The sequence below is a fragment of the Tamandua tetradactyla genome, chromosome 19, assembly GCF_023851605.1.
Source record: "Tamandua tetradactyla isolate mTamTet1 chromosome 19, mTamTet1.pri, whole genome shotgun sequence".
Classification (NCBI taxonomy): Eukaryota; Metazoa; Chordata; class Mammalia; order Pilosa; family Myrmecophagidae; genus Tamandua; species Tamandua tetradactyla.
Genome location: NC_135345.1, coordinates 1706762 through 1733258, shown reverse-complemented (window position 1 = coordinate 1733258; position 26497 = coordinate 1706762). Strand labels below are relative to the sequence as shown.

Here is a 26497-nt window from a genome sequence, read left to right as displayed (position 1 = left end):
TCTGCCCGCTCTCTCCTGCCCGTGAGCTCTTCCGCCTGTCTTTCTGTGTCTCCAGTTTTAACATACTCTGGGGTCCTGGAAGTTTTGTGCTCCCCTCTGAGGTGCCCTCTCCCCCACCTCGGAGTCCGGCCTGGGGGTGGGGGAGTCAGTGCATTTTCTCTCCTCCCTGCCCAGCGCCCACACCCCTCTTCCCCTCCAACACCCAGGCCCTCTCCTGGGTGGGGAGAGGCGCTGCAACCCGGGCCCCCCTCCCTCACCTCTTGCTCCCTGTCCCCGGAGTTTGCGCCCAGGGCAGCCGAGGGTGCGGGGACCGTGGAGACACCAGCAGGTTCCCGAACGGAGGTCGGGATCCGTGGCAGAGTGCCCGCCTAAGGGGACTCCCTGCCTCTCTGGTGTTTCGTGGAACACTGCTTCTCCCCTCGTGGGCTTTCAGGAAGCTGGGTGGAGTCGGCTTCCTCTTGCTCTCGCCAAGGGCACCTTCGCGGCTGCGTCCCATCCCTGTCCCCGCAGCCTGGGCCGGGGTGCAGGGCTGGGTGTGGGCACCCGGGAAGGGGCCCCTCGGGCCTGGGGGGAACTTCGTTCCTCCCACCTCACAGGACATACTCAGGGTCGCGGTGGGGCCCTGCTTTGTTTAGACAGCGCTGCCCTGCGGTCTGTCTGTCTGGCCAACCCTGAGGAGTCCTCGTGCATTTTCCTGAGTGCAGGTGAGACCGGTTCACGTCAGCCTTGGTCTGCTGCGCCCCTGCTTGGGACGAGTCACTGTGGTCCCTCCCTCCCAGGAGTGCCACCCCGTGGGGGTTGGGGGTGTGCTATGGGCTCGGCCCTCAAGTCCCCCGACTCGCCACCACGGGTCCCCAGGGGGCTCTTTGTAGTTTTCATTTTCATTTCTCCTTTTGTGAATGAAGTATATTTTTGCATTTTTAAGACCTCTGAACCATTTTTCTAATGTTTGGTAAAGTTTTTCTTATTGATTTGTAGGATCAACCTCTTTATATATTTTATTACCCGCAATATGAGTTACAAGTATATTTCCCAAGTTTGTTCAGAAAAGTTTATCGGGGTTAGAGTTTTTGGATTTTTCTCACGTGAAATATATGCAGGGAAATTCAGTTGTTTCTTTAATGGCTCCTAGTTTGGGCTCATCCTTACAGAGGTCTTGCTCACTTAGCAGTCACACAGAGGAAGTTCTTCCAGAACTTGTATGATTTTATTTTTCATATCAGAAATCTCCTTTCTGTTTGAAGTTTGCTGTGGTGTAAGTGAGAGTTAAGGAGCTCAGCTTAATTATAGGGGGTTGGAAATACCTTTTAGTATGTGGGAAGACTCTGTTAGTCCTTCTCTCCTGAATGATCCTGAGGGGTTTGTTTATTTGCTGTTTCATAGGAGGTTTGCAGTGAGATTATCAGGTTCTCTGAAGGACTTTTGGGGATGGCAGGGGTGCCCAGATGTCTTTGTGGTGTGTCTCTCAGCCTGCTCATTTGCTCAGCTCAGGCCTGCTTTGGGGTCCTTGTCATTTTAAAGCTTTCTTCTTAGGGTGTCCTGTTTCCCTTTCTCCGCGATCTTAGGTTAGTCCCACTGCTGGTTCCCTTTTGGGGGCTGCTGAGTTAGAACAGCACTGAAGCTGCTGCCTGTCAGGAGGGGCTGGAGCCACGTGGGGGTGAGGGTGGGGGCTCTGGCCTTTCCCGTTCCCGGGAGAGTCCCTGCCTTCCCGACGTCTGGGGACGGGGTGCCCAGCCAAAGCCAGGGCAACGCCTTCCTGCGCTGGTCCCCATGTTCCCAGACACAGCCCTGGGGAGGCACCAGCTTGGAGGCTGTGGGCTTTGGCTGCACATGCCCCTTGGATGCTACCTACCCGTTTTTGCTCATATAATTTTTTTACTGGATGTAATCATGTCCCATAAAACCCATTCTTGTACATAACAAAACAACTCATGGCTTTGGGAATAATCAGAGGGGTGCGCCCATCATCACCATCACCAACCGGGGCCATACCCCCGAGGGAAGCTCCCTGCTCAGGGGTGGCCACCCCCACCCACTGCGATCCCCGGCTGCCACAGTCTCCCCATCACTCAGCGCCGTGGTCTCAGGGGCCGTCCCTGGTACGTGGGTGGAAGCTGACCCTCTGCGGCTGCACTGAGACCACGTTGCTGTGTCCCTCTCTGTCCATGGACGTGTGTTGTGTCTGCATGTTTGGCCGATACGAATAATGCTGCCGGAGCTGCCGAGGTGTGGTCTTTCGCTTGCCCCTGCTCCTGGGGCTGCAATGACCTGCGTTTAACTGTTGTCACTGGGTAAAACTCCTAACATAGAACTTCCACTTGAAGCATTTTGAAATATACAGTTTAGCAGCACCTGTGTCATCATTTTCAGGAGCTGCCAAATACTCCAGCCACTGCCCCTTTGCATCGCTACCAGCAGGGCCCAGGGCTCTGGCTCTTTGTGCCCCTCCCACCTCCTGGGGCCTGAGGCCGTGTGCCACGCGGCTGTGGGTGGCCACCTTCCTCCAGCACCAAGGGCGTGTCTGGGGTGACTGCTGGCGGCCACTAGAGACAGATTTAGACTCAAGGGTCTTGTCCGTCGTTTTCTTTTGCCAGGGACAGCTGGGGGCGGGGCGGGGCACAGGTCCTCTTGGGCAGACTGGCTGCTGGCACGGCTGAACGAGCAGCCTGGCGTCCCAGTGCTTGCCGTGGTGGGGGACCACCCAAGAGGACCTGCGCCCCCCACCACCACCACTCCCGGCCGCCGTGGCTGGGGCGCACAAGGATGGGGGCCCTTCAGAGCTCTCGCAGGGCAGGGGTGCCCACCCTTTGCGGGCCCAGCCTGCAGGGGCCACATGCTCCACCAGCCCTGCCCCCCACCACGCGGCCCTTCCTCCCGTGTCTGAGGGAGAGGGCCTGAGCCCCGAGCAATGGGTGGGGAGGCCCGTGTCCTGCTCCCTGCCCCCCTCCCCCAGGCGCGGCACAGCCGGCCCCCCTCATGCTCCCCGGCCTGGGGGCAGCCTTGCAAAGCTTGCAGGTGCACATGGCCCAAGTTGCCTCTTTTCGCTGGCCCCAGCACCCTGCCCCAAGCTGTGGAGCTGCTGCGCTGGGTGCTGCGGGGACCTGCTCTTCCCCTGCACACCCCTCTCTGCGGATCCCCGGCTGGTGCCCTCTGTCCCCGGGGCTCCTCTCCTCCCTGCGCACAAGCAAGGCAGCCGTATCACCCAGCCTGTCCTCAGTGGAGGCTGGGACAGCGGTCAGGGCAGGAGAGGGTCCCGTGAGGACCTGGCCGCCGAGATGCCCCAGGAGGGTCCCGGGCAGCCCCCCGTGCTTGTGGACGGAGTTGTGGGTGCTCCGGGCCCGCGGACAGCTACGGCTCTCAGGCATGGGGCCCAGCCGCGCCACAGGCTGGTGGTGCTTTGGGAAGTAGGTGAGGGGTCCCCGGAGGGACGGGGTGTGGCTGGCGCCTATCCTGCAGCCTGCTGAGGGCCGCGTGCTCTTTCTCGGCAGATGAAGGATGCCCTGATGGAGATCGTGCAGCTGGCCGCCCTGGACTCGGACCCCTGGGTGCTCATGGTAGCCGACATCCTCAAGTCCTTCCCCGACACGGGCTTGCTCAACCTCGACCTGGAGGAGCAGAACCCGAACGTACAGGACGTCCTCGGGGAGCTCAGGGAGAAGGGTGCGCCGGGGGCGGGGCGGTGGAGCCGGGAACCCTGAGCCTGGCCACTGCGCTCTCGGCCAGGCCTCCCCAGAGGGGTCACAGCCCCTGGAGAGCAGGGGCGCTGCCCGGGCCGGGCCGGGTCTCCAGGGCCTGCGTGGTCCCCTCACGGTGTCCCGTCCCGCCCGGGCAGTGAGCGAGTGCGAGGCGTCGGCCATGCTGCCGCTGGAGTGCCAGTACCTGAACAAGAACGCTCTGGCCGCGCTGGCCGGGCCCCTCACACCGCCCGTGAAGCACTTCCAGTTGAAGCGGAAGCCCAAGAGCGCAACGCTGCGGGCCGAGCTGCTGCAGAAGTGTGAGTGCTGCTGCCGCGCCAAGGGCAGCACGGCGGTGACACGGGCGTTTCTAGGGAAGCCTCTCACTGCTGCGGAGCCGGTGCGGCCTGTGTGCCTGGGGGTGGGGGGGGTGGCCTGTGCGCAAGTGCGGCCTGGGGGTGGGGTGGGGCCTGTGCACAGGTGTGGTTTGTTTGCCTGGGGGGGGCATGTGCGCAGGTGCAGCCTGGAGGGGCCTGTGCATAGGTGTGGCTTGTGCGCAGGTGCGGTTTGTTGGGGGGGCTGTGCGCATGTGCGGCCTTGGCACCTGGGGGGCTGGGGGAGGCAGGGAAGCAGAGGAAAAGCCAGATTTCACTAAACCGCTCAGTAGTGGGTGGTCCGGAACCCCCCCAGGCGTCAGGGTCCTGTTTGCAAAGACTCCAGACCGCGCTCACAGCGGCTGCGAGGGGACCGGACTAGCTGTCCTGAGCGCTGCCACCCTACCTGGGGTCAGAGCCAGCTCCGGCCCTCCGTCCCGAGGTCGTCGTCGTCCTGTCTGCCCTGCTGACTCCGGAGCTTGCTCATGACCCCCCCACACACGTGCCTGCTCAGAGCGCGTGCGCGCGCACACCCCCTGCACGTGCATGCTCACGCGCGTGCGCACACACGGAGCCTGCTCATGTCGCCCCACCTCCCCCCACCCGCGTGGAATCCTGTCTGCAGGCTCTAGACTGTGCCGAGACGCGCCGGCTGGGCTGTGTGTGCTTCGTGCTGCTGCCGGCCCTCGAGGCTCTGCCCCGGCCCCTCCCGCGGGGCTCTGCTCGCCAGGGTGCGGGGCCACTCGACAGAGGACAGGGTCTGCCTGAAAATCTTGTAGCCTTGAGTTCTCTTGGTCTTCGCAGGAAAGGGGTGCCTGTGAGGAAGCCTGGGGACTCGGGGTGCCGCGTCCACAACGTGAGCATGCGCCTGGCGTCCGGGCTGGCCTGACGCGGGCTTTGTCGTTGCAGCCACCGAGACGGCGCAGCAGCTGAAGAGGAGCGCGGGAGTGCCCTTCCACGCCAAGGGCCGCGGGCTGCTCCGGAAGGTGGACACCACGAGTAAGGCTCGCGGCGGGAGCGGGGTCCCCTGAGCGCGCACGTCTTCTCCCCGACAGCACGTGAGCGCGCGCCGGCGGCTGAGTCGGCCGCAGGGCAGGGCCTTTCCCGCAGAGGAGCTCTGGCCTCGTGGGCACCCTGCGCGGGGGAGGCTGCTCCAGGGCCGTCTGCCTAGCCCTCTGCGGCCGCCGTGACTCTGGGCCCCAGGGCACCCTGGCTGGACACAGCAGGAGTCGGTCTTCCATTCCTCACCCCAGGTCCTGGGGGAGTCTGGGGCACCATCCGTCCGCAAGGGGCTGCTCTGGGGCTCCAGCAGGTTCCTGCTGCTGGGGAACAAGGCAGAGGCGGCCTGGAGACCAGCCCCCCAATCCGCCGCAGGGTCGCCTGCCCTTCAGTTTCCTTCTCTATCTGTGCCCGCCACTCTGTAGAGAGGGGAGCACAGTCCTTTGCACACCCAGCAAGCAGAACGGGAAGTTTGTGACAAGAAAAGGGGGTTGCCTCCCGGCATCCAGCCAGGACCGGGCCGTGTTGTCACAAGTCTCTGGGCAGTGCGGCCCAAAGGGCAAGAGGGTAGTCGTGTCCCTCCAGCCCTGCACCTCGTGGCCCATGGGCTTCGTGCTCTCCTACCCGGCTGCCCAGCCTGCGGCCCAGCGATGAGGGCCAGGGAATCAGGCAGGAACCCGGCCAGGGGACTGGGCGTTGGCTGACCACTCACTGCATGGGGACAGGCCCCACGCCTGCCACTTGCTCCTGCCCCGGTGCTGACCAGGGGCTCCCCACTCAGGCCAGACCCCTTGGCCTTTGGCTTTGTACTTCTGCCGTCTCCCACCAGCTCCTTCTGCCCTCGCATGGCAGTCGCGGCACCCCGGGCGCGAGGGAGAAGGCCGGCCAGACAGCCATGTTGAGAAAGGACACAAGTCTCCTGTGTTCAGAGCACGTGGTCAGGTTGCCAGCGAGGGTCTCCACTGCAGACCGCCTGCCCTGCAGGGGTCCAGGTGGTGGAGGGCCTGGGCCACGTCACAGCAGGGATTAGGAAGACACTGTCTCAGGCAGTGGTTCAGGGGTCTGCGGGGTGCCCTCAGTGGTTGGGGGGCCTGCGGGCACCCCATGTGTTTGGGGTCCTGGGGGTGCCCTGTGTGTTTGGGGTCTGGGGGCACCCTATACGTTTGGGCCCTGGGGGTGCCCCGTGTGTTTGAGGTCCTGGGGGCACCCTGTGTGTTTGGAGTCCTGGGGGCCCCGTGTATTTGGGACCGGGGGTGTCCTGTGTGTTGGGGGCCTGGGGGCACTCTGTGTGGGGGTGTGGCAGGGAAGGGAGGGAGCCCACACAGCTCCCTCTCTGGGTGCCGCGGCACCTGACCAGGCCACTGTTCCCCAGCCCCCCTCAAAGGCATCCCGAAGCAGGCACCGTTCCGGAGCCCCCCGACCCCCAGCGTCTTCAGCCCCACGGGGAACCGGACGCCCATCCCGCCGTCGAGGACGCCCCTGCGGAAGGAACGTGGAGTGAAGGTGGGCAGGCCGGGTCCATGGGTGCTGCTGCCCCTGCCGCCCAGCCCCTGCTGAGTGCACAGATGTGTGTGTTTTGGCAGCTGCTGGACATCTCGGAGCTGGACATGGTGGGTGCTGGCCGAGAGGCAAAGAGAAGAAGGAAGACGCTAGGTGGGTGCAGGGCCCCATCCCGGGAGCTCCCTGGGGGTGCTGGGGGTGGCCAGGCACCCATGGGCCCAGTGGCCATGGTAACCCGGGAAAGGGCCGCACCCCAAGCCAGACACGCGGGGGCTCATGTCCAGAGCACACCGTGCCTCCTTGGACAGTGGAGGCTCGTACTCTCACTGCACGGACAGCTCTTCTCTCTTTCTGCAAGAGGACGGTCCAGTGGGAGGGATGCGGTGCCAGCACCTCTCCTGTGCAGTAGTTTCTTTGACGGCGCACGCAGCCCTGTGCCTGGGGGCTGCTGCCAGACCCTGCTCAGGACTCTACTTTTGTCACTAGATGCGGATGTGGTGGAGAAGCAGGCCAAGGAGGAGACGGTCATCGAGAATGCCACGCCGGACTACGCGGCTGGCCTAGTGTCCACTCAGGTGGGCTCCCAGCGGCTTCCCTGCGCTTCAAGGCTACGCTGCTGTCCCAGCTGCTGTGCACTGCCGTGTTTCCCCAAGAGTGTGTGTGTGTGCGTGCACATATGTGGACAGCGAGGGTGTGTGTGTGTGTGTGTGAGTGACGGCACCCACTGTGCTGTCATGCGTGGGTAGGAGATTCGTTTCTGCCAAGTCTCATCAGGCAAGTTCCCTCAGTGCTGCGCCCCAGTTTCCCCTTTGTCAGGCAGGGGTGGTGATGCCTGCCCTGCAGGTAGTCGCGAGAGAGATTATGAGGGGCCAGGAGGCGAGGGGAGCAGAGTAAGATGGCTCAGGGGTCTGGGCCTGGGGACCTCTGGGGGGTGTTTGGGCATGAGAGGTCCTGGCACAGGTGACTTGGGGGATCCTGGCATAGGACACTCAGGGGTCCTGGCCTGGGGGTCTCAAGGGGCTCCGAGTGTGAGGTTTCAGGGGGTCTTGTGTGGGGGTTTGAGGGATCCGGGCATGGGGGTAGTGGGGGGTTGGGGGACCTGGGCAAGGCGGTGCCCAGCTCTGGCCCTGCATGGGGGCTGCTGTCACATGGCTGTTTCCTAGTGTTGTGTGAACGAACGGGCTTTCCTTTAGTAACGCCCTGGGGGCAGCTGGCGGGAGCCGCCCCTCCCAGACCCTCTGCCCTGCGCTGAGGAGGGTCCTGTCCCACAGTGGGGGGGCCTCTTCTGGGAGGGACCAGGACTCTTGTCTTCTAGAAACTGGGGGCTCTGAACAGCGAGCCGGCGCTGCCATCCACCAGCTACCTGCCCGCCACGCCCAGCGTGGTCCCAGCGTCGTCCTACACCCCCACTGCTGAGACGCCGCCTGGTGAGCCCCCCAACCCCACCCCGTCACCAGCACCAGGTTCCTGGCACCCTCTGGCCTGGGGGTGCTGTCGGGCAGCCTCCCCCTCCATGCCTGCTCACCGCCCTCTGCCCACAGCACCGTCGGCCCGGGAAGCCAGCCTGCAGGCCAGCCGCCCCCCCGAGGAGCCCGGCGCCCCGAGTCCCGCACTCCCGGCGCAGTTCAAGCAGCGTGCCCCACTGTACAGCAGCAGCCTGGGCCCGGCCACACCTACGGCACCCACCTCGCCTCTGACGCCCACTTCGCCCCCTGCCGCCGCCCCTGCCGCCCAGGCACCCCCGGTGGCCATCGTGACCCCGCAGGCCCAGCCCCCCGCCCAGCAGCAGCCCAAGAAGCGCCTGTCCCTCACGGTGGGTGGCCCTCGCCAGCCGGGGCCAGGGCGGGGGCAGTCCAGGGCGCCAGGCTGGGACTCACGCCGCATCTTGCCCACAGCGGGAGCAAATGTTCGCCGCACAGGAGATGTTCAAGACTGCTAACAAGGTCACGCGGCCCGAGAAGGCCCTGATCCTCGGCTTCATGGCCGGCTCCCGAGGTGCGTCCCCCCCACCCCACTGCAGGCTCCCGAGGTGCGTCCCCCCCACCCCACTCACTGCAGGCTCCCGAGGTGCGTTCCCCCCTCCCCACTCCACTGCGGGCTCCCGAGGTGCGTCCCCCCCACCCCACTGCAGGCTCCCGAGGTGCGTCCCCCCCACCCCACTGCAGGCTCCCGAGGTACGTCCCTCCCACCCCACTGCGGGCTCTCGAGGTGCGTTCCCCCCTCCCCACTCCACTGCGGGCTCCCGAGGTACAGCACCCCCCCACTCCACTCACTGCAGGCTCCCGAGGTGCGTCCCCCCCGCTCCACTGTGGTGGGTGCAGGCCGGGTGGGGGAGGCCGGCCCAGCAGTGCCCCCCATGCCCACAGAGAACCCGTGCCAGGAGCAGGGTGACGTGATCCAGATCAAGCTGAGCGAGCACACAGAGGACCTGCCCAAGGCCGACGGCCAGGGCAGCACCACCATGCTGGTGGACACGGTGTTCGAGATGAACTACGCCACGGGCCAGTGGACGCGCTTCAAGAAGTACAAGCCAATGAGCAGCGGGTCCTAGGCCCCCGCCGCAGGGCCGGCACGCGGAGCTGGCTCAGCTGGGTGACAGATGGACAGCCGGCAGGCCGGGTCTCCCAATGTGCGGCTGAGCCCCAGCCTATTTAAGTTTTTAGATTAATTTCTCCAGGGTGTTTGGGCTTATTTTTAAAATTTTAATATGGGTTATTTTGTGTGTGATTGAAGATTTTTGGATTCAGTACCATAATTCTGAGAGTTAACCAAAAAAGTTGTAACTTCCTAATTTTAGCAACAGCTCCACCTGTTAGCCTTTTACCTTTTTTTAAAATTTTTTTCTTAAAGATATTCCACTGACCATGGCCAAGGGCTTGTCCCAGCCTGTGGGGACACCCCTCCCGTCCCCCGAGGCTGAGGGGCCAGCGGCCGCGTCCAACGCTGCAGGGGACCGGGCAGGGACCCCGACAATTCCAAAGACCACCTGCTTCCCCGGGGCGGGGGGGGGGTTTGTACTTGTCTTTTGTATAGTCGTGAACATTTAAGACCAGTCTTCAGGTACCTATTTTCTTTGTAAAACAATTTGAATAATTAAAGTTGAGCTTTTTCTAAAGCAGGCCCCAGGGCTGTGTTTGGGGCAGCTCCCAGCCCGCCCCGCCTCAGGTCAAGGTGGGGTGCCCTGTGACTTGCTGAGCTCAGCCGGCTGCAATTTGATGGTTGGGACCATTTTATGTTTGATGGATATTTGGAACTAAACTTTTTTTTAAAAAGGGGAAAGTCTTCGAAGGAACTCTAAATCTGCAAGGGTCTGCTCCAGAGTTGCTGCTGCTCTTGCAGGCCGAAGGCTGAGTGGCAGTTCTGGGTGTGGGGGCCGCATCAGACCCCCCACCCTCCTACCCCCCGCTGAGGAGGGTGAACCCCACCCCTCACTGACCTCCCAGGGGCCAGAGCAGTCAGAGCTTCCAGACACAACCCCTCATGAAAATAAGCTTAAGAAAAAAGCCTTTAAAATGTTTTTAATACAAAAATACTCATACACAATTTTAGAACACAACTTTCCACTTTAAATGCTATTTCCCCAACTGGCAATGCTTAAATCTACATTTCAGTATATTTCCCCCAAAAGAGAATTTCAAGTTTTTAAGTCTAACTATCAGAACTGGCGGTAGCACCCAGGACGCCTAGGAGGAGCTGCTGCCTGGCCTTGCGTGCACCTGCGGGCACCCCTGCTCCCCGCTGGCTCTGGGCCGCGGAGCTCCGATCTCGGGGGCCCACGTGGGGCCAGGCTCACTGCCCATGGCACTCGCACAGCTGCTCAGAGGGTCGAGATATTTGGCAACTGACAGTCTGTTGCAGTAACTTTAATTGAAATGGGTTTTAGTTTCTGAAAACAAGGTAGTTCTGGAAAGTGGGTGATGAAACACGTCACGGTTTATGTATCAAGGTAAATCCTTCCAGCAAGTCGGGGCACAGACCTGAGTGTGTGCGGGCCCAGGCGGGGGCCTCCAAGCCAGGCTCTCCCCCACGGTCCTGCTAGCGTAGGGTGTGGGACCCGACACGCCTGTGTCCGGTGCTGCCTGAGCACTGTGGCGCCGCGCTTGTGCCAGGCCCGGGAGCACGGCAGGGTGAGGTTTTATGGCATTTCCACGTGAGGCCTGGCAGGCGCCACCAGAGCCAACCTGACAGATTCTGGGGGCGACTCCTGAAGCCGTGGAATTCTAAGGTATTTGGGCAGTTTTGTTCTGTGTTGTTTTGTGTCTGCTTCACATTAATGACAAAGGATTGGTGCCAACAGTCAGAAAGTCACTGAATCAAAAACAAGGCCCCCCAGACTCCCGAGTGAATCAGCAGCCAGGGGCACAGGTCTGTCCCCCAGCCTCAGGGAGGGGTGTGTGTGCAGGAACGGCCCTCCCCATGCAGCCGGGCCCCTAAAGCTGTGTTCCCACTCAGCTTGTAGAAGCTCTTCCACAGACTTTCAAAGATAGTGTTATTTCCTCATTAGTTAAGCAGTTTGGAGAAAGAGGACAACTATATTTGAAATAATTTTTGCAGTATTTCCTTCAGAAAGATCATAGAAGGATTGGGTAGCAATGTCAACGTGAGTCAAAAGCCGCAAGATTTTACTACTGCCAAATATAAAAATAAGTTAATCTACTCCCCAAAGTGCACTGCAAAACCACCTGGGAGGTTTTACCTTGTGCAGGGTCCCTGCAGTGGTGTGAGGGTCTTCTGGAACTCCAGAGAGCCCTGGCTGTGCTGGCCAGCAGGGTCCCCAAAGGCCCTCCACCACCAGGGGACAGAGGCATGGGAGCATGGCTTCTCACCATGCAGAGCTGCCACTGTGAAGGCCTGTGGGCAGCTGGGAGGGGTCAGTGCTCCAGGGAACGCACCCCAGGTGGCCAGGCCTTCCCTGGCAAGTGTGTCCCCCGGACACATGCGCACTCCCAGGAGGCCGGGTCTCTACAAAGGTGTTCTGGTGTGTGTGGTTTCTCAGCACCAAGACAGGGAGAGGGGCCAGAAGGACGGGCTGGTCCATCATCCCTGACAGCCTGGGCTTGGGGAGGGTGTCCCAGACCTCCACCCGGAGCAGACCCTCCAGTGGGCAAGTGGGGAGTGAGGCTTGAGTCGGAAATTTCTGCACTTCACGAGGCCACAACCAAAAATGAGGAGCGAAGTGGACTGGAGGTCAGTAGCAGTTTTCTGATTCTCACCGACCACAATATGTGAGCTGCCCTGCACATGGGTGCTCTCCTTGGGCCCTTAAGAAGCTAGGGTGGGTGCTGTGAGGGGCATGGCCCCCACTCACAGAGACCCCAAACTGCAGGGCTGGAGGAAACCCCAGCAAAGAAAAGTCCTCCATAGCAAACTTACTGCTCCTCTAGTGCTTTCCTTCTGTGGGACGAGCCAGGGTAACTGGGAGCCCACTAGGGCAGCGGCTTCTTGCGAGCGGACCCCTCAGTTGGGAGAAAGGAAGGGGCTTTGGGCGCCAGCAGTTGGGGACACCAAGCTTGTCGTCGGACTGGGAGAGGGATTTCAAGAACCCTCGTAGGCCCCTGTCTGGGTCTCCGTGAGGCCCCTGGGTGGCCGGCGGTCCAGGCTCAGGCCACCCACCACCCTGCCCGGCCGGGCCTCCTCCCCCAGGCCACACACACAGCAGGAAACACATTTCGGTCGGTGGTGATTTGTAAAATGAGTTAAGCAAAAATATACTGAGAATAAAAGCCAGAAATTCGTTAAAAAAAAAAAAGAGCCAAATGAGAAAAATATACAAAACATTTTCCCAAAATGCTGCCCCAAGCCTGGCGCTCCCAGCAGACGGGCTGGCTTCTCACTAGGACAAGAAGCAGCATTTTGAGGAAAAAATTTCACATTAGTACAAAAATCATACATCTGTTTTGATAAGAGCAAGATGGTGGCCGCGACACTGGCCTCCAGGGATGCCTGCACGGTGGCCGAGTCACGCTGAAGGTTAGAGAGTTAATAGTGACCCTTTGGGGAAAGACTACGCTAGAGGTTCGGGTGAGATAAACCATTTCACGTGCGCCTCCACTCCCACCTAACGTGGCCCCACAGGCAGCAGAGGGACTCGCCCTGCCCTGGGCGGCCTCGGGGGTGTCAGTGCAGGCACACGGGTGCAGGGAGCCCAGGAGCCCCGGGCCGTGTCCCAGGGAGCAGGCGCTGGCCCCGGGCGGCCCGGCATGGCCCGGGGCTATTTGGTGTCTGTGGTCCTGCGCCGCCGTCGCCGCCGCCGCCCCCTCAGCCGCCCGGGCTCAGGGAGGGGCTTTTCAGTCTTAGCACCTCGGGCCACCGCAGCCCCCGAGTCGTGCTCAGAGCAGTAGGCCCGCCCATCGGGGCTGGTACTGAAGGCCGTCCCGTCCTGGTGCTCCTTGCAGAAAGAATTGGGACAGAAGTGGCAGAAGGAGGTAGAAGGCTTGCCACACACGTCACAGTGGTGCCAGGGACACTCCCACTTCCCTGCAAGGAGACAGACTGTCAGCACAAACAGTGGAGCCTCGGCTCCACACGCCTGCTGAGACTCCTTACACGGGGCGGCAACGAGGGCTTCGTCCAGCTGTCAGGAGCTGGTACTTTGGGCCGCGCCGGCCCGCCCTTCACCCTGCGCCCTGCTGGAGCTTCTCTGGGTCACCTTGTAAAGGCGCCAGGCTACCTCCGCCAAAAGTGTTTCCCTCACATCTGTCTGCTCTAGCCTCCGTTTGTCCTCTTAGCCACATGAGAACTGTATGTCTGGTTTACAGTCAAACATGTCTAACTCACTTAGCTTTTGGATTTCTTGTCTTTGTGGAAGAGTCACTTAATTTTTCTGCTGGGATCCTAAAATTGCCACCTGCCATCCAGAATCTGACACGGGTGGTGGCAATAAGTGGAGCCCCCGTACACCCCGTGAGGAGCCAGGTCTGTGCCCCCCGGGGACCAGAGGCTGCTTCTCCCCGAGACGGGCTGCATCCAGCTGTCGGCTTCCGGAAGCTCCGGGGCCAGACGTGCTGAGGCTGCCCTGGGCCCTTCCCTGTGGGAAAAGCTCCCTCTGCAGACGCTCCCCTCAGCCAGCTCAGGCCCCCTCAGCTGACTCGGGTCCCTCAGCTCCTGGCCACACAAGGGCAGGGCGCTGCCCCCCCAGCCACCCCCCACAGTGCGGGTGCTCACCAAAGGGCCGCTTGAGCAGGCCGAGGCAGGACAGGTGGTAGGCCTTGGTGCAGCCCTTGCGGTCACACAGAACCAGCTGGCCCCCATCCCCACAGCGGAAGCACTCGTCCTCCGACGGCTTCTTGCCTTCACCTCGCATTCTGCGCCTCCTGGGCTTCTTCTTGGTTTTTTTGCCCTTTTCCTCTGACGAAAGGGATGCCGAGGTCTAGAATAAAGAATGAAATAGGGTTCGCTCCAGACGAGAACCACACAGCCTGACACTGCAATAAGGCAAACTCGGGGCTCAGTGGGCAGTGTTGAGACACAGGAACTTCGGGAGGCACAAGAAGGTGAGGGGCTCTTCCTGGACCTCACTTATTTAGCACAGGAATCAGAGCAAAGGCCCAGGGGGCGCCCCATCCTTTGCGGTGGGTTCACTGTGAAGGTGGGAGCAGCACTGTTCTCTGCTTGGTGATGCGGCAGACACCGAAGTCGGAGTTCCTACCCCAAGCTGTGACACAGGCCGTGGCCCTCAGACCAGAGTCCCGTGGAGCCCAGGGAGATCACGGGGCTCTGGTGGCCCCTGAGGCCCCATAAGTGGGAGCTGCGTCAGCTATGGAGCCCACAGCCCTCTGCAGGGAAGCTGCCACGACTTTACCTTGGGCCTGTCCCCAAGGAATCCACTGCAGTTGGAGGCTCCACACCGACAAACTGTTTTCTCGTTACCCAAGCAATCGAGGTTGTAGTTAAAGGTCAGCTCTGTACCTGGGAGGAGAGGAAAGAGAAGGCACCACACTGGGACGCTGTCCTCGTGAGGCTGAAGGTGCCTCAGACTGGCACGTGACACTCCCATGACTCATACCTGCAGCAGCACCCCTTTGCAAAGAATGGGGCAAGATGGCCGAGCTCCCAGAGCCCCCTGAGCCCCCAGAGCCCCTCGAGCCCAAGCCTGTACCTGCAGGAATGTCGCAGACGGCAAAGAGCCCCACCCGCGTGTCGCCGTTCACTGTCCACTTGAGTGTCTCGCAGTTGGGCTGGCAGCTGTGGTTCATGAACCGTGAGTAGTTTCCCTTGGGGCCAGCATCAATGATCCGGTCCTGGAAGGTAACACTGGGCTTCAGGCCCGTTCTGCATGGCGCCCACCCAAGACCAGCTTTATGGAAGGGGATGTCCCAGTGCCACAGTCACAATGGAGCAGCAGTGCATCGCCTGTTGTGCTGGAAACTATGGTGGCCCTTGTCCACTTGGAAGGGACACCCCCAAACCAGTCCCTTTCTCTCGCTCTCTGCGGGTGGCCGAGACCACATGGAGAAGGCCAAGCCAGGTGAGCTGAGCAGCAAGGCAGACCCCACCCCACTCGGGAAATGAACCAGTCACTAGATGGGGAAAATGGTGAGTTGTGGGAGTGCAGCCCAGTCTTCCTCATCCCTGGGAAGCTGTGGTGGTTTGAAGCTGTCCGTATCCCAGAAAAACGTGTTCTAAAATCTAACCCATCCCTGTGGGTGTGAACCCACTGCAAGTAGGACTCTGGATGAGGTCACATCAGCTAAGGTGAGGGCTCAATCAGGGTGGGGCTTCATCCTTTTACTGAAGTTTTTTATAAGAAAATGAAATGCAAAGAGACAGTGAGAGAAAGTCACAGAAGCAAGAAACTGAAATCAACAAAGCCCGTGAGAGACGCTGTAAGAGAAGGGAGAGACTAAGAGACGTGGCAGCGAGCCTGGCTGTGAGGCCGAAGCACGTCTCAGAGAAAGCATCACCTTGAGGACACCCTGAACCTCACAACTAGGATCTAGTGAATCCCCATTGTAAACAACCCAGCTCAAGGCACGCGCTTTGTGCAGACCAGAAACCAAAACAGACGACTCCAGATCTCACTGCTTGGCTGGGGACCTCACTCAGGAGGCAAGGAGGGCAGGGCAGTGAACATGCACTCCAGATGCCCTCTGTGGGGCTAGGAGGCCCCATCCCTGCAGGGTGTGGAGGTCACAGGGCTGTGACCCCAAGGTGCGGGGAGTATTAAGAGATGTCTCCACAACGATGACGCCCGTGAACTGGGACAAAGCTATGCATGTGACTGGGCCAAGTAAACCCAGGAGCAGAGATGTCTTTAGAATGCAGCTCTCACACCCCGTGTGCCCCAGCTCAGGGGCCATAGGCCTGGGTCACCACTTGACCTGCCTACAGTAATGGACTGTATGTGTATGAAGAATTCTCAATAAAAATATAAAAAAAGAAGAAAGAAAGAAATGGCCATGACCAAGCAAATTGATCAAATAAAAAAACTGCAGGGTACACAGAATAATGAAAAACTCTCAAGAATATGTATAAAGAAATAGAGCATATTAAGAAGACACTAGAAGAGCATAAGAAAGAATTAGGAAAATTAAATAGAAAAATATCACATTTCACAGAGATGAAAGATACTGTGGGACATACTAGAAATACACCAAAGACATACGACAGCAGAATAAAAGAAGCAGAAGGAAGAATAAGTGAGCTAGAAGACCAAACAATAGAACAAGAGGAAACAAAATAACAAATAACAAGAAAGATGGAAAAATATGTAACTGACTGTTTGGGAAATGATGAAAAAGAGGCAAGCAAATATAAGAATCACTGGTACCCCAGAAGGAGAGGAGAGGAGAGAAGGCCTGGGAAGGTTAATTGAAGATAAAACCCGGGAAAATTTCCCGACCCTTATAAAATAAGTAAATATGCAAGTCAAAGAGGACCAACAAACTCCAAATAGAATAAATCCGAATGTGCCTACTCCAAGACACATATTCATCACTGTCAAATGATGAAGAAAAGCAGAAATGTCCTGAAAGCAGCACTAGAAAAGCAATCTACAACATACAAGGGAAACCCCATAAGACTGAGTTCAGACGGCAGCGGTATCATCATGTACAATAAAGACTTTCAGCCAAGAACTCTTTAAGCAGCTAAGTTATCTTTCAAAGCTGGAGGAGAGATTAAAATCTTCAAAGACAAAGATTTAGAGGACTAGTCAACATGAGACCTGCCCCACAAGAAATACTAAAGGGACCCTTGTCAGCTGGGAAAAAAAAAAAAAGACAGGAGAGGGAGGCCTGGAGGAGGGCACAGAATTGCAGACTACCGGTAAAGGTTATTTAAAGGATAAAAAGAGACAGCAGGAAAAGAAAATATAGATCTGACAAATAAAAAACAAAGGATAAGATGGTGGATTCAAGAAATGCCTTTTCAGTAATGACTTTGAACGTTAATGGACTAAACTCACCAATTAAAAGATACAGACTGCAGAATGGATAAAAAAAAATCCATCTATATGCTGTTTACAAGACACGCATCTTAAACCACAGGACACAAAAGCATTGAAAGTGAAAGGGTAGAAAAAGATGTCTATGAAAGCTGTAACCAAAGAAAGCAGGAGTACTAAAATCGGATAAAATAGACTTTAAATGTAAAGACCCCATAAGAGACAAAGAAGGACACTGAATATTAATAAGAGGGACAATTCACCAGGGAGAAATAACAATCATAAATGTCTATGGTTCCAATCAAGGAGCAAAAGAGTACATGAGGCAAAAACTGGCAAAACTGAAGGGAGCGATTGATGTTTCAACAGTAATAGTAGGAGACTTCAGTACAGTACTCTCCTCTACAAAGAGAACAACCACAGAACTTTAGCAACGGGATAAATGAACTAGACCTGACCGACATATATAGGTCATTACAACACAGAGCACCAGGACACATACTCTTCTCTAGGGCTCACGGAATGTTCTCCAGGATAAATCATATCCAGGGACAAAAAAGCAGGTCTTCATAAATTTAATAAGATTGAAATTATCTAAAGCACTTTCTCTGACAACAACAGAATGAAGCTGGAGATTCATAATCACCAAAGAACCAGAACATTCATAACATATGGAGATTAAACAACACACTTTAAAATAATCAGTGGGTCAAAGAAGAAATTGCTGGGGGAATTCAGGAAATATCTAGAGACAAATGATAATCAGAATACAACATATAAGAATGTACGGGATGCAGCAAAGGTAGTGCTGAGAGGAAAATTTATTGCCCTAAAATGCCTGTATTAAAAAAGAACAAGGAAAACTCAAAGACATAAATGCTCACTGGAGAAATTAGAGAAAGCGTAAGCAAGCAAACTAACCATAAGAGAAATAGATTTCAAATTACAAAGATTAAAGCAGAAATAAAAAAACTCAAGAACAAAAAAAGAAGAATCCATAAAACTAAAAGTTGGTTCTTTAAAAAAATCAATAAAATCAATGGACCATTAGCTAGGCGGACAAACAAAAAGAGAGAGAGGATACAAACAAAATCAGAAATGAGAAGGGGGATCTTTACTATAGATTCTGAAGAAATTTTAAAAAATCATCAGAGAATACTATGAACAACTATATGCCAACAAACTAGACAAATTCCTAGACAACACATGAACTAAAAATAACTCAGTTGAGAAGAAACAGAAGAGCTCAACAAACCAATTAAAAATAAAGTGATTCAATCAGCCACCAAAAATCTTCCTACAAGCTGATCTGGATAGGACTAAACTATATCAAAAGACTGGGTAAGGTCATGATATTATCCATATTTTAAAACTTCAACTTCTGTGTGCAACCAAAGGGACAGATGTTTATTTGGGGCAAAATTTATATTTTGGGTAGTGCATTTCCTAATTTAACTTGTGTGGTCAGTTTGACTGTACATCATAAATACATGGAATCTTGAATAGGGCATGAGATTTTGTTGGTTTGTCCAGGTTGTGTGATGCCCCGAGTGATATAGACAGTGAATAAAGAAGTATTTGCAAAGTCCCCTTGGGGAAATGGGGAAAAAGCAAAAAATATTCAACTTCCCCACATGGAGAATTTCTGATATTCTCGCAAGCAGTGGGGACAACCAAATCAACAGACTGAACCCTTGATCTTGGGGTCTGTTCATATGAAACTTACCCCACAAAAGATGGGCTGAGCCTACTTAAAATTAGGCCTTAGAGTAACCCTCAGAGAACCTCTTTTGTTGCTCAGATGTGGCCTCCCTCTCTCTAAAGCTGACATGGCAAGTGTCCCACCACATGGAACATGACTCCCAGGGGTGCAAATCTCGCTGGCAACATGGGACAGAAATTCTGGGATGAGCCAGGACCCAGCATCACGGGATTGATCATGTTATATACAAACAGCTCAGTATCTCAGAATTTAGAATTAACAGTTACACCTCCTGAATTTTTGTGACTGCTGTAGGAGCTTACAATCTAGGACCCTTTATAATAAGCCCCAACCTGATATCCCATGCTCTCGACTTTAGTTCACCAAATTTTTATATTATAGTTAGCCCATATGAGTGAAGCATGATAATATTTCTCTTTTCGTTCCTGACCTTTCATTCAACATACAGCTCTTAAGGTTCATTCACCTAGTTGCATATGCCTCAGGGGCCTCAGTAGTCCATTGTAGGTACACACCACAACTCCCCCTTCTGGTCTGTAATCATTGTACCCTTTGGCACCAGGAGGCAGCTTCTTAAACTTTATACCCAAAATACAAGCAGTCAAAGAAAAAATTGATAAATGGGAACTCCTAAGATCAAGAGCATCTGTGCCTTGACTATGTCAAAAAGGTGAAGAGACAGCCAACTCAATGGAGAAAATTTTTGGAAGTCACGTATCGGATAAAAGTTGGATATCCTGTGTACATAAAGAAATTATACAGTTTAACAACAACAAAAACAAACAACCCAATTTGTAATTAAAATGGGCAAAGGATATGAATAGACATTTTCCCACAGAACAAACACAGATGGCTAAAAAGCACATGAAGAGATGCTCATCTTCATTGCTATAGGGGAAATGTAAATCAAGACAATAGATACCACCTCACACCTATAAGAATAACTACTAACAAACAAACAGAAAACTACAAATGTTGGAGAGGATGTGGAGAAATAGGAACACTTATTCACTGCTGGTGGGAAAGTATAATGGTACAGCTGCTGGGGGAAAACTGTTTGGCAGTTCTTCAGAAAACTTAAATATTACGTTGCCCTATGACCCAGCAATACCAATACTCAGTATACACCCAGAAGAGCTGAGGGAAGTGACACAAACAAACATTTGCACACTGATGTACATAGTATCACTATTCACAACTGCCAAAGATGGAAACAATCTAGGTACTCACCAACAGACGAGTGGATAGACAAAATGTGGTCTATACATACCATGGAATATTATCCAGCTGTTAGACAAAATGAATTCCCGAAGCACATGACAATGTGAATGAACCCTGAGGACATAATACTGAGTGAAAAAAGTCAAACACAAAAGGACAGCTACTGTGTGATTTTGCTGTTATGATTCTGGTAAAGGTCATCTCAGAGGTCACACTGTAGAATATAGGGGACCTAGAGGCACACAGATGCTAGAGATGGGGGAAAGGCTACTCAGAGAGGCTGAACATAAATGTTAGGGAACAGACAGAAGTGATAGGATGTACTGGGTGGGGCTGTAAGTAACATTGCCATACTGAAAGTGATTATGAATGGAAGGAGATGTATAGTGCCATGTATTCCACCAATTAATTCTACAATTATAAATAGCGCTGCATGAATTCCTTCAAAGGTCTGATCTTGTACAAAGTGTCAATAATAGAGGGATATAGGGGGAAAGCTAAAATTGCATGCTATGGTCAACAGTTACGTCTTAAGTTGCTCAGATGTGGCCTCTCTCTCTCTAAACCCAACTGTGCAAGGAAATTCATAACCCTCCCCCAATGTGTGACATGACATCCAGGGGTGAAAGTTTCCTGACAATGTGGGACTCAATTCCCACGGTTGAACCTGGTCCATGCACTTCCTAAACAAACAAGCAAGCAAAAAAACAAACGAAAAACCAAAGAAACAAAAATTCAGCACAGGGTGCTGCAATAAGGGGATACTCAATGGAAAAGAATGAAATGTGACCACCACCAAACAGCATACCAAAAAAAACAACCGAACGCCTAGGGTTCTAATTGAGACTCTACAAGGTTTTACGGACTAAGTTAGCTTTCCAGAAACCTACAACCTCCAGATGGTTCCTAGACCAGATGGGTCCTGAAACCCAGAGGGGCCAGCCTCTCCAGAACATCCACCAGTTCCATCCCTGTATCCCATATTATCGACAGCCCTTTCCAAAATGAAACAGTAAAGACAGAACACAAAAGATCCCTATAGATTGGGAGAAGGATCACAGAAGGATGAGGTATAAAAGAGAAGATAGGATTTAACAAGTATGACTGTTGAATCACTAAAATGATACTTATTTTAGCTTCCAGGGTTCTGGAGCAGCTACAAGGAAAAATCTGAAAATGTGGAATGGTAACCCATACCAAAATTTGACAACTGTTCTGTACTTACTTGTTAAGATGTACTTTGCAAATTATTGCTTTTTTTCCTATATATAATTCACAAAAAAAAATTTTTAAAGAAAGGAGTAATGCTAAATCTATGGAAGCAAAATGCATAAAGATATCATTTGTGACAAGAATAGCATAAAAGACAGAGGCGCACAGGAACACACTTGGTATAGGCTACTGAGGTTAAGCTGCCATCAAATCAAATGAGATTGTTACAGAGTTAAGAAATTAAATTTAAGCCCCCAGGAAACCAGACGAAAATGTGAAAAATATACTCAAAACAGTTTGCTAGAAAAGACCAAATAAATACAAAAGTAGGGAGAGATGGAAGAATTAATAAGCAAAACAGGTATGAGACTTAAAAAATCCACATGGCAAACTGGCAGAAATCCTGCATTAACAGAAGTTACTTTGAATATAAATGGTTACTCTCCAGTCAAAGGGCCTTAAAGGGATAACTAAGGATTTCGGCAGTCAGAAAGAATGATTTTCATCTCTACTTTGCAAGTGAGCTTCTACTGGAGAATTCATCAAAACCTTCCTTGGAGTTATAAGCTTGCAGCCTGCCCTACAGAATTAGGTGCCTATTCCCATAATAAATCTCATATATTTCCCTGGAAAATCGTGATTAATACAGGCAGTTTTACCAACATCAGATTTAAAAAGTTGTGTTACAAGGTGCAAAGAAGGACACTATACACTGATTGAAAAAGTCAACTCAACAAGTTATAAACACATATGCACCTAACAGCAGAGACCCCAAATGTATGAAACAAATATTGACAGATCTGACGGGAGAAATGGATGATGCTACAATAATAGTTGGAGACTTCAATACCGCATTTTCAATGAAGGATAAAACATTTAGACAGAAGATCAATGAGAAACAGAGGGCGTGAACGCTACTCTGGACCCATCAGGCCTAATGGCACACGCACAGCACTCCACCCAACAGCAGAGCGCACAGTCCGCTCCAGTGAACACATCGTGCTCCAGGAGCAAACAAACATTTGTCAGTATATTTTAAAATATTGAAATCATACAACTTATCTTCTCCAACCACAATGAAATGAAATTAGAAACCAGTAACAGAAGGAAAATTGGAAAATATATAAATATGTGGAAATCACGCAGTACACTGTTCAACAACAAATGGGTTGTGCTTGTTTAAAATTGTTATGTACCCCAGAAAAGCCACGTTCCTTGAACCTGATTCAATATTGTAGGGTGGAGACTATGATTAGGTTGTTTCCATGGAGATGTGACTCCTCCCATTCAAGGTGGGTCTTGAGTAGTTTATTGGGGTCTTTTGGAGAACTCAGAGAGAGGGAAAGAGCTGAGCCGACACAGACACGACTAGAGATGTAGAAAGAAACGCCCTCAGGAAGCCATCTGAAACCAGAAGCCAAAGGACCAGCAGACACAAGCTATGTGACTTCCAGCTGACAGAGGGGTTCCCGACGCGGCCGCCTTTCTTGAGTCAAGGTATCTTTCCCTGGATGTCTTAGTTTGGAAATTTTATGGCCACAGAACTGTAAATTTGTAACTTAATGAATCCTCGTCATAAAAGCCAACCCATTTCTGGCATACTGCATTCCACAGCTTTAGTAAACTAAAACATGGGTCAAGGAAGAAATCACAAGGCAAATCAGGAAATAACTTAAGGCAAATGACAACAAAAACATACCAAAACTTTTGGAATGCAGCACAGGGAGTGCTGAGAGGAAATTTTAGAGTTCTAATTACCTTAAAAAAAGAGAGAGTTCCAGGAAGTTGGTGGAATAGGATAGGTCAGGTTCACCCCTGCTCCAAGAAATAGCTAGAAAGTGACAGAAAAATGACCCAGACAGCAATCCCAGGGTGTAGTGACCTGGGAGGGTCTTGTACACCACACAGGGAGGCCCTGGCTGCAGAAGCTGAAGAACTGAGATGCAGAAAACCAGAGACCGTCCAGCTCGTGCAAACGGCCTATGGCGCCCCTTTCGGAACGGGAATCTGAAGCCCTCAGGAGTGCACAGACGGGAAGACAGGGACTAGGAAGTAAGCCATGCTGCGTTCCTCGAACATGCTACACCCATGTGCACAGCCCCCTCCCCGGACCCCCCCACGTCCCATGCACCTGAACCCCATCACTCGCCTCCCTGCACCGTGCTCTAAACACTTCTGCCCTGACCCACATCCTGAACCCACACACACGCACATGCCTACCCGAACCCTCCTGAGACCCACAAACATGCTCCCAGCCTCTCACCTGTGCAGCCAGGCTGCAGGTGCTCACCTGCATAACCAGGTCACACCTGTCCCCAGCCCTTGCAGTGCTGCAACCCCGCCCCACCCACCCTGAGCTCTGTGCACACACACACACCAGGGCCATGCACACCAGGGCCCAGCACCCCAGACTCGTGCACATGCGCAGCAATATCCTGCCCGCCAAGGCACCCAAAGCATCTGTGCACCAACCTCTCAACCCCTGCAACCCACCTAGCAGCACAAGTGTCCTGCTCCCGCACTTGGCAGGTGCTCACGTGGGTGTCTGTGCCACAACCTGTGTGTCCCATACCCTACACCCTGAGGCCCGCACATCTGCACAGACCTCCATCACCACGCTGTGGTGCCCCACCCCACGCCCCACGTCCTGATCCACATCCATCCTGCAAATACAGAGCTTCAGACTACTGCAGGAGATCAATGCCCAAGTAGCCCTATCAAGACTCTACATGCCGCAAAGGCAACAGAAGATCGTTAAGCATGTCACGATGCAGGCAGACACAGCCCAGGCTAACGACCAAATCAAAACACTGGAGGAGACACAGACTTTAGAACAACTAATCAAAGGTGTTCATACAACTCTACTAAATAAAATCAATCAGATGGCTAATGACATAAAGAGGATCAAGAAGACTAGAATATAGAAAGAATAAAAAAATAGATATCACAGAGATTAAAGATGCTGTAGACCAAATAAAATATATACTAGAGATACACAACAGCAGATTTAAAGATGCAGAAGAAAGAATAAGCAAACTAGAGGACAGCACAACTGATTTCAAACACACAAAAGAGCAAATGGCAAAAAAGATAGAAAAACTGAATTAGATCTCCGGGAAATGATGGACAAAACAAAGCACACAAATACATGAATTATCGGGTCACAGAAAGAGAAGATAAGAATAAAGGGCTAGGAAGAATAGTTGAAGATATAATTCGGGATAACTTCCCAACCCATATAAAACCCATAAATATGCAAATCAAAGAAGTACAATGAACCCAAAATAGAATAAATCCAAATAGGCGTACTCCAAGACCCATATTAATGTAGATGTAGAACAGAAGCAGAAAATCCTGAAAGCTACAAGAGAAAACGATCAACTACATATGAAGGAAACCACATAAGACTGAGTTTGGACCACTCAAGTGGCATCATGGAAGTGAGAAGGCAGTGGTATAATATATTTAAGATACTGAAAGAGAAAGACTTCCAGCCAAGAATTGTTCACACAGCCAATTATCCTTCAAATATGAGGGAGAACATAATCTAACTCAACTTGTCTGGATAGATCTTTTAAATAATCCAAACACAGGGAGCCCAAAATAAGAATGAGAGTCTTTAATACTGTATAACGTAATGTGATGCCTGGATACATCCTGGAGTATATTAAGCAGATAATCAAAACGGACTAGCCAAGTCCCCTGAGGGATGGGGAAAATATTATGGAACTATTAAACTTAACCACTAGGGAAACCCCAGATACCCAAATCAAAAGGCCAAGCCCTTGATCTAGGCTTACTCTTGTGAAGCTTAAGTATGTAGTGGAGAAGCTTAGCCTATTTACAGATATGACTAAGAGTCACCTCCAGAGGACCTCTTTTGTTGCTCAGATGTGGCCTCTCTCTCTAAGCCCAAGTGAAATCACTGCCCTCCCCACTACATGGGGCATGACACCCAGGGATGAAAGTCTCCCTGGTGGCGTGGGAGATGACTCCCAGGAATAAGCCTGGCCCTGACAATGTGGGATGAAAAATACCATCCTGACCAAAAGGGGTAAAAGAAGTGTAGCAAATAAAGTATCAGTGGCTGAGAGAGTTCAAACAGAGTAAAGAGCCTACTCTGGAGGTTGCTCATATGCAAGCTTCAGTTAGGCATTGCTACTATCATAACTTACCAAACCCTAGCCAAACCATTCCAGCCAATCCTAAAGAACACCTAGGGTGTTATATAAGATTCTATAAGGTTCCAGGTACTAGGGTAACTTTCAAAAACATACCACCTCCAGATGGAACAGATAAGTCCTGAAATACACAGAGGCTAGCCCTTTCAGAACATGAACTAATTCAATCCACCCATGCCATATTATCAACAGCCCCTTCCAACATGAAAATGTTAGAATGGGCATAGCCCAAATACCCCCAAAGAGTGGGAGAAAGATCAAAGGTGATGGTGGAGCTATACAGAGAAGGTCGGGTTTAACAAATGAATATGATTGCTGAATCATTATACTGATATTTCTTTTAGCCTCCAGTACCTTAGAACAGCTAGACATAAAAACCCAAAATTAGGGAATTGTAACCCATACCAAACTCCGAAATCTGTTCTACAACTAATTGTTGCAATGTACTTTGAAATTTATTGCTTTTATGTATGTGCTGGTTTGAAATGATCTACCCTAGAAAAGCCATGTTTTAATCAAAATTCCATTTCGTAGAGGGAGAATAATCCCTATTCAATACTGTATGTAATTAGATCATTTCCCTGGAGATGTAACCTAATCAAGAGTGGTTGTTAAGCTGGATTAGGTGACAACATGTCTCTACCCATTTGGGTGGGTCTTGATTAGTTTCTGAAGTACTTTAAAGGGGAAACATTTTGGAGAATGAGAGATTCACAGAGAGCAGAGAATGCTGCAGCACCGTGAAGCAGAGAGTCTACAAACCTGCAACCTTTGGAGATGAAGAAGGCAAATGCCTCCCGGGGAGCTTCATGAAACTGGAAGCCAGGATAGAAAGCAAGCAGATGACACCGTGTTAGCCATGTGCCCTTCCAGCTGAGAGAGAAGCCCTGTGTTCGCCATGTGCCTTCTCACTTGAGAGAGAAACCCTGAACTTCATCGGCCTTCTTGAACCAAGGTATCTTTCCCTGGATGGATGCCTTTGATTGGACATTTCTATAGACTTGTTTTAATTGGGATATTTTCTTGGCCTTAGAACTGTAAACTAGCAACTTATTAAATTTCCCTTTTTAAAAGCCATTCTGTTTCTGGTATATTGCATTCCGGCAGCTAGCAAACTAGAACAATGTATATGTTATTTAAAGAGAAGGAAGCGGGGCGGGCCGCGGTGGCTCAGCGGGCAAAGTGCTTGCCTGCTATGCCGGAGGACCTCGGTTCGATTCCCGGCCCCA

The 26497-nt window shown here is 52.9% G+C and overlaps 2 protein-coding genes and 1 non-coding gene across 10 annotated transcripts in view; 1 reads left to right on the top strand and 2 right to left on the bottom strand.

Annotated features, from left to right (window-relative positions):
• The window catches only part of NELFA (negative elongation factor complex member A), a 29181-nt gene extending 16420 nt beyond the window's left edge, over positions 1-12761 (top strand). Inside the window, exons 2-11 of the mRNA XM_077136227.1 lie at positions 3489-3660; positions 3833-3994; positions 4958-5047; positions 6420-6550; positions 6631-6700; positions 7034-7122; positions 7863-7974; positions 8089-8360; positions 8443-8542; positions 8914-12761. Of these exons, the coding sequence (XP_076992342.1) occupies positions 3489-3660; positions 3833-3994; positions 4958-5047; positions 6420-6550; positions 6631-6700; positions 7034-7122; positions 7863-7974; positions 8089-8360; positions 8443-8542; positions 8914-9098 (1383 nt within the window). The 3' untranslated portion in view covers positions 9099-12761. The remainder of the gene's footprint in view (positions 1-3488; positions 3661-3832; positions 3995-4957; positions 5048-6419; positions 6551-6630; positions 6701-7033; positions 7123-7862; positions 7975-8088; positions 8361-8442; positions 8543-8913) is intronic.
• NSD2 (nuclear receptor binding SET domain protein 2) overlaps positions 10022-26497 on the bottom strand; it is a 128789-nt gene continuing 112313 nt past the window's right edge. For 6 of the 8 annotated variants that reach the window (XM_077136220.1, XM_077136221.1, XM_077136224.1 and 3 more), the window contains 4 exons: positions 14646-14787; positions 14349-14455; positions 13712-13916; positions 10026-13024 (listed from right to left, as the gene is read on the bottom strand). In XM_077136220.1, the coding sequence (XP_076992335.1) occupies positions 12759-13024; positions 13712-13916; positions 14349-14455; positions 14646-14787 (720 nt within the window). In that variant the 3' untranslated portion in view covers positions 10026-12758. Of the gene's footprint in view, positions 13025-13711; positions 13917-14348; positions 14456-14645; positions 14788-26497 lie in introns of all 8 variants that reach the window. The other 2 variants (XM_077136225.1, XM_077136226.1) reach the window with 2 other exon arrangements.
• Positions 14901-15022, bottom strand: LOC143663773 (small Cajal body-specific RNA 23). The gene has a single exon (XR_013166157.1).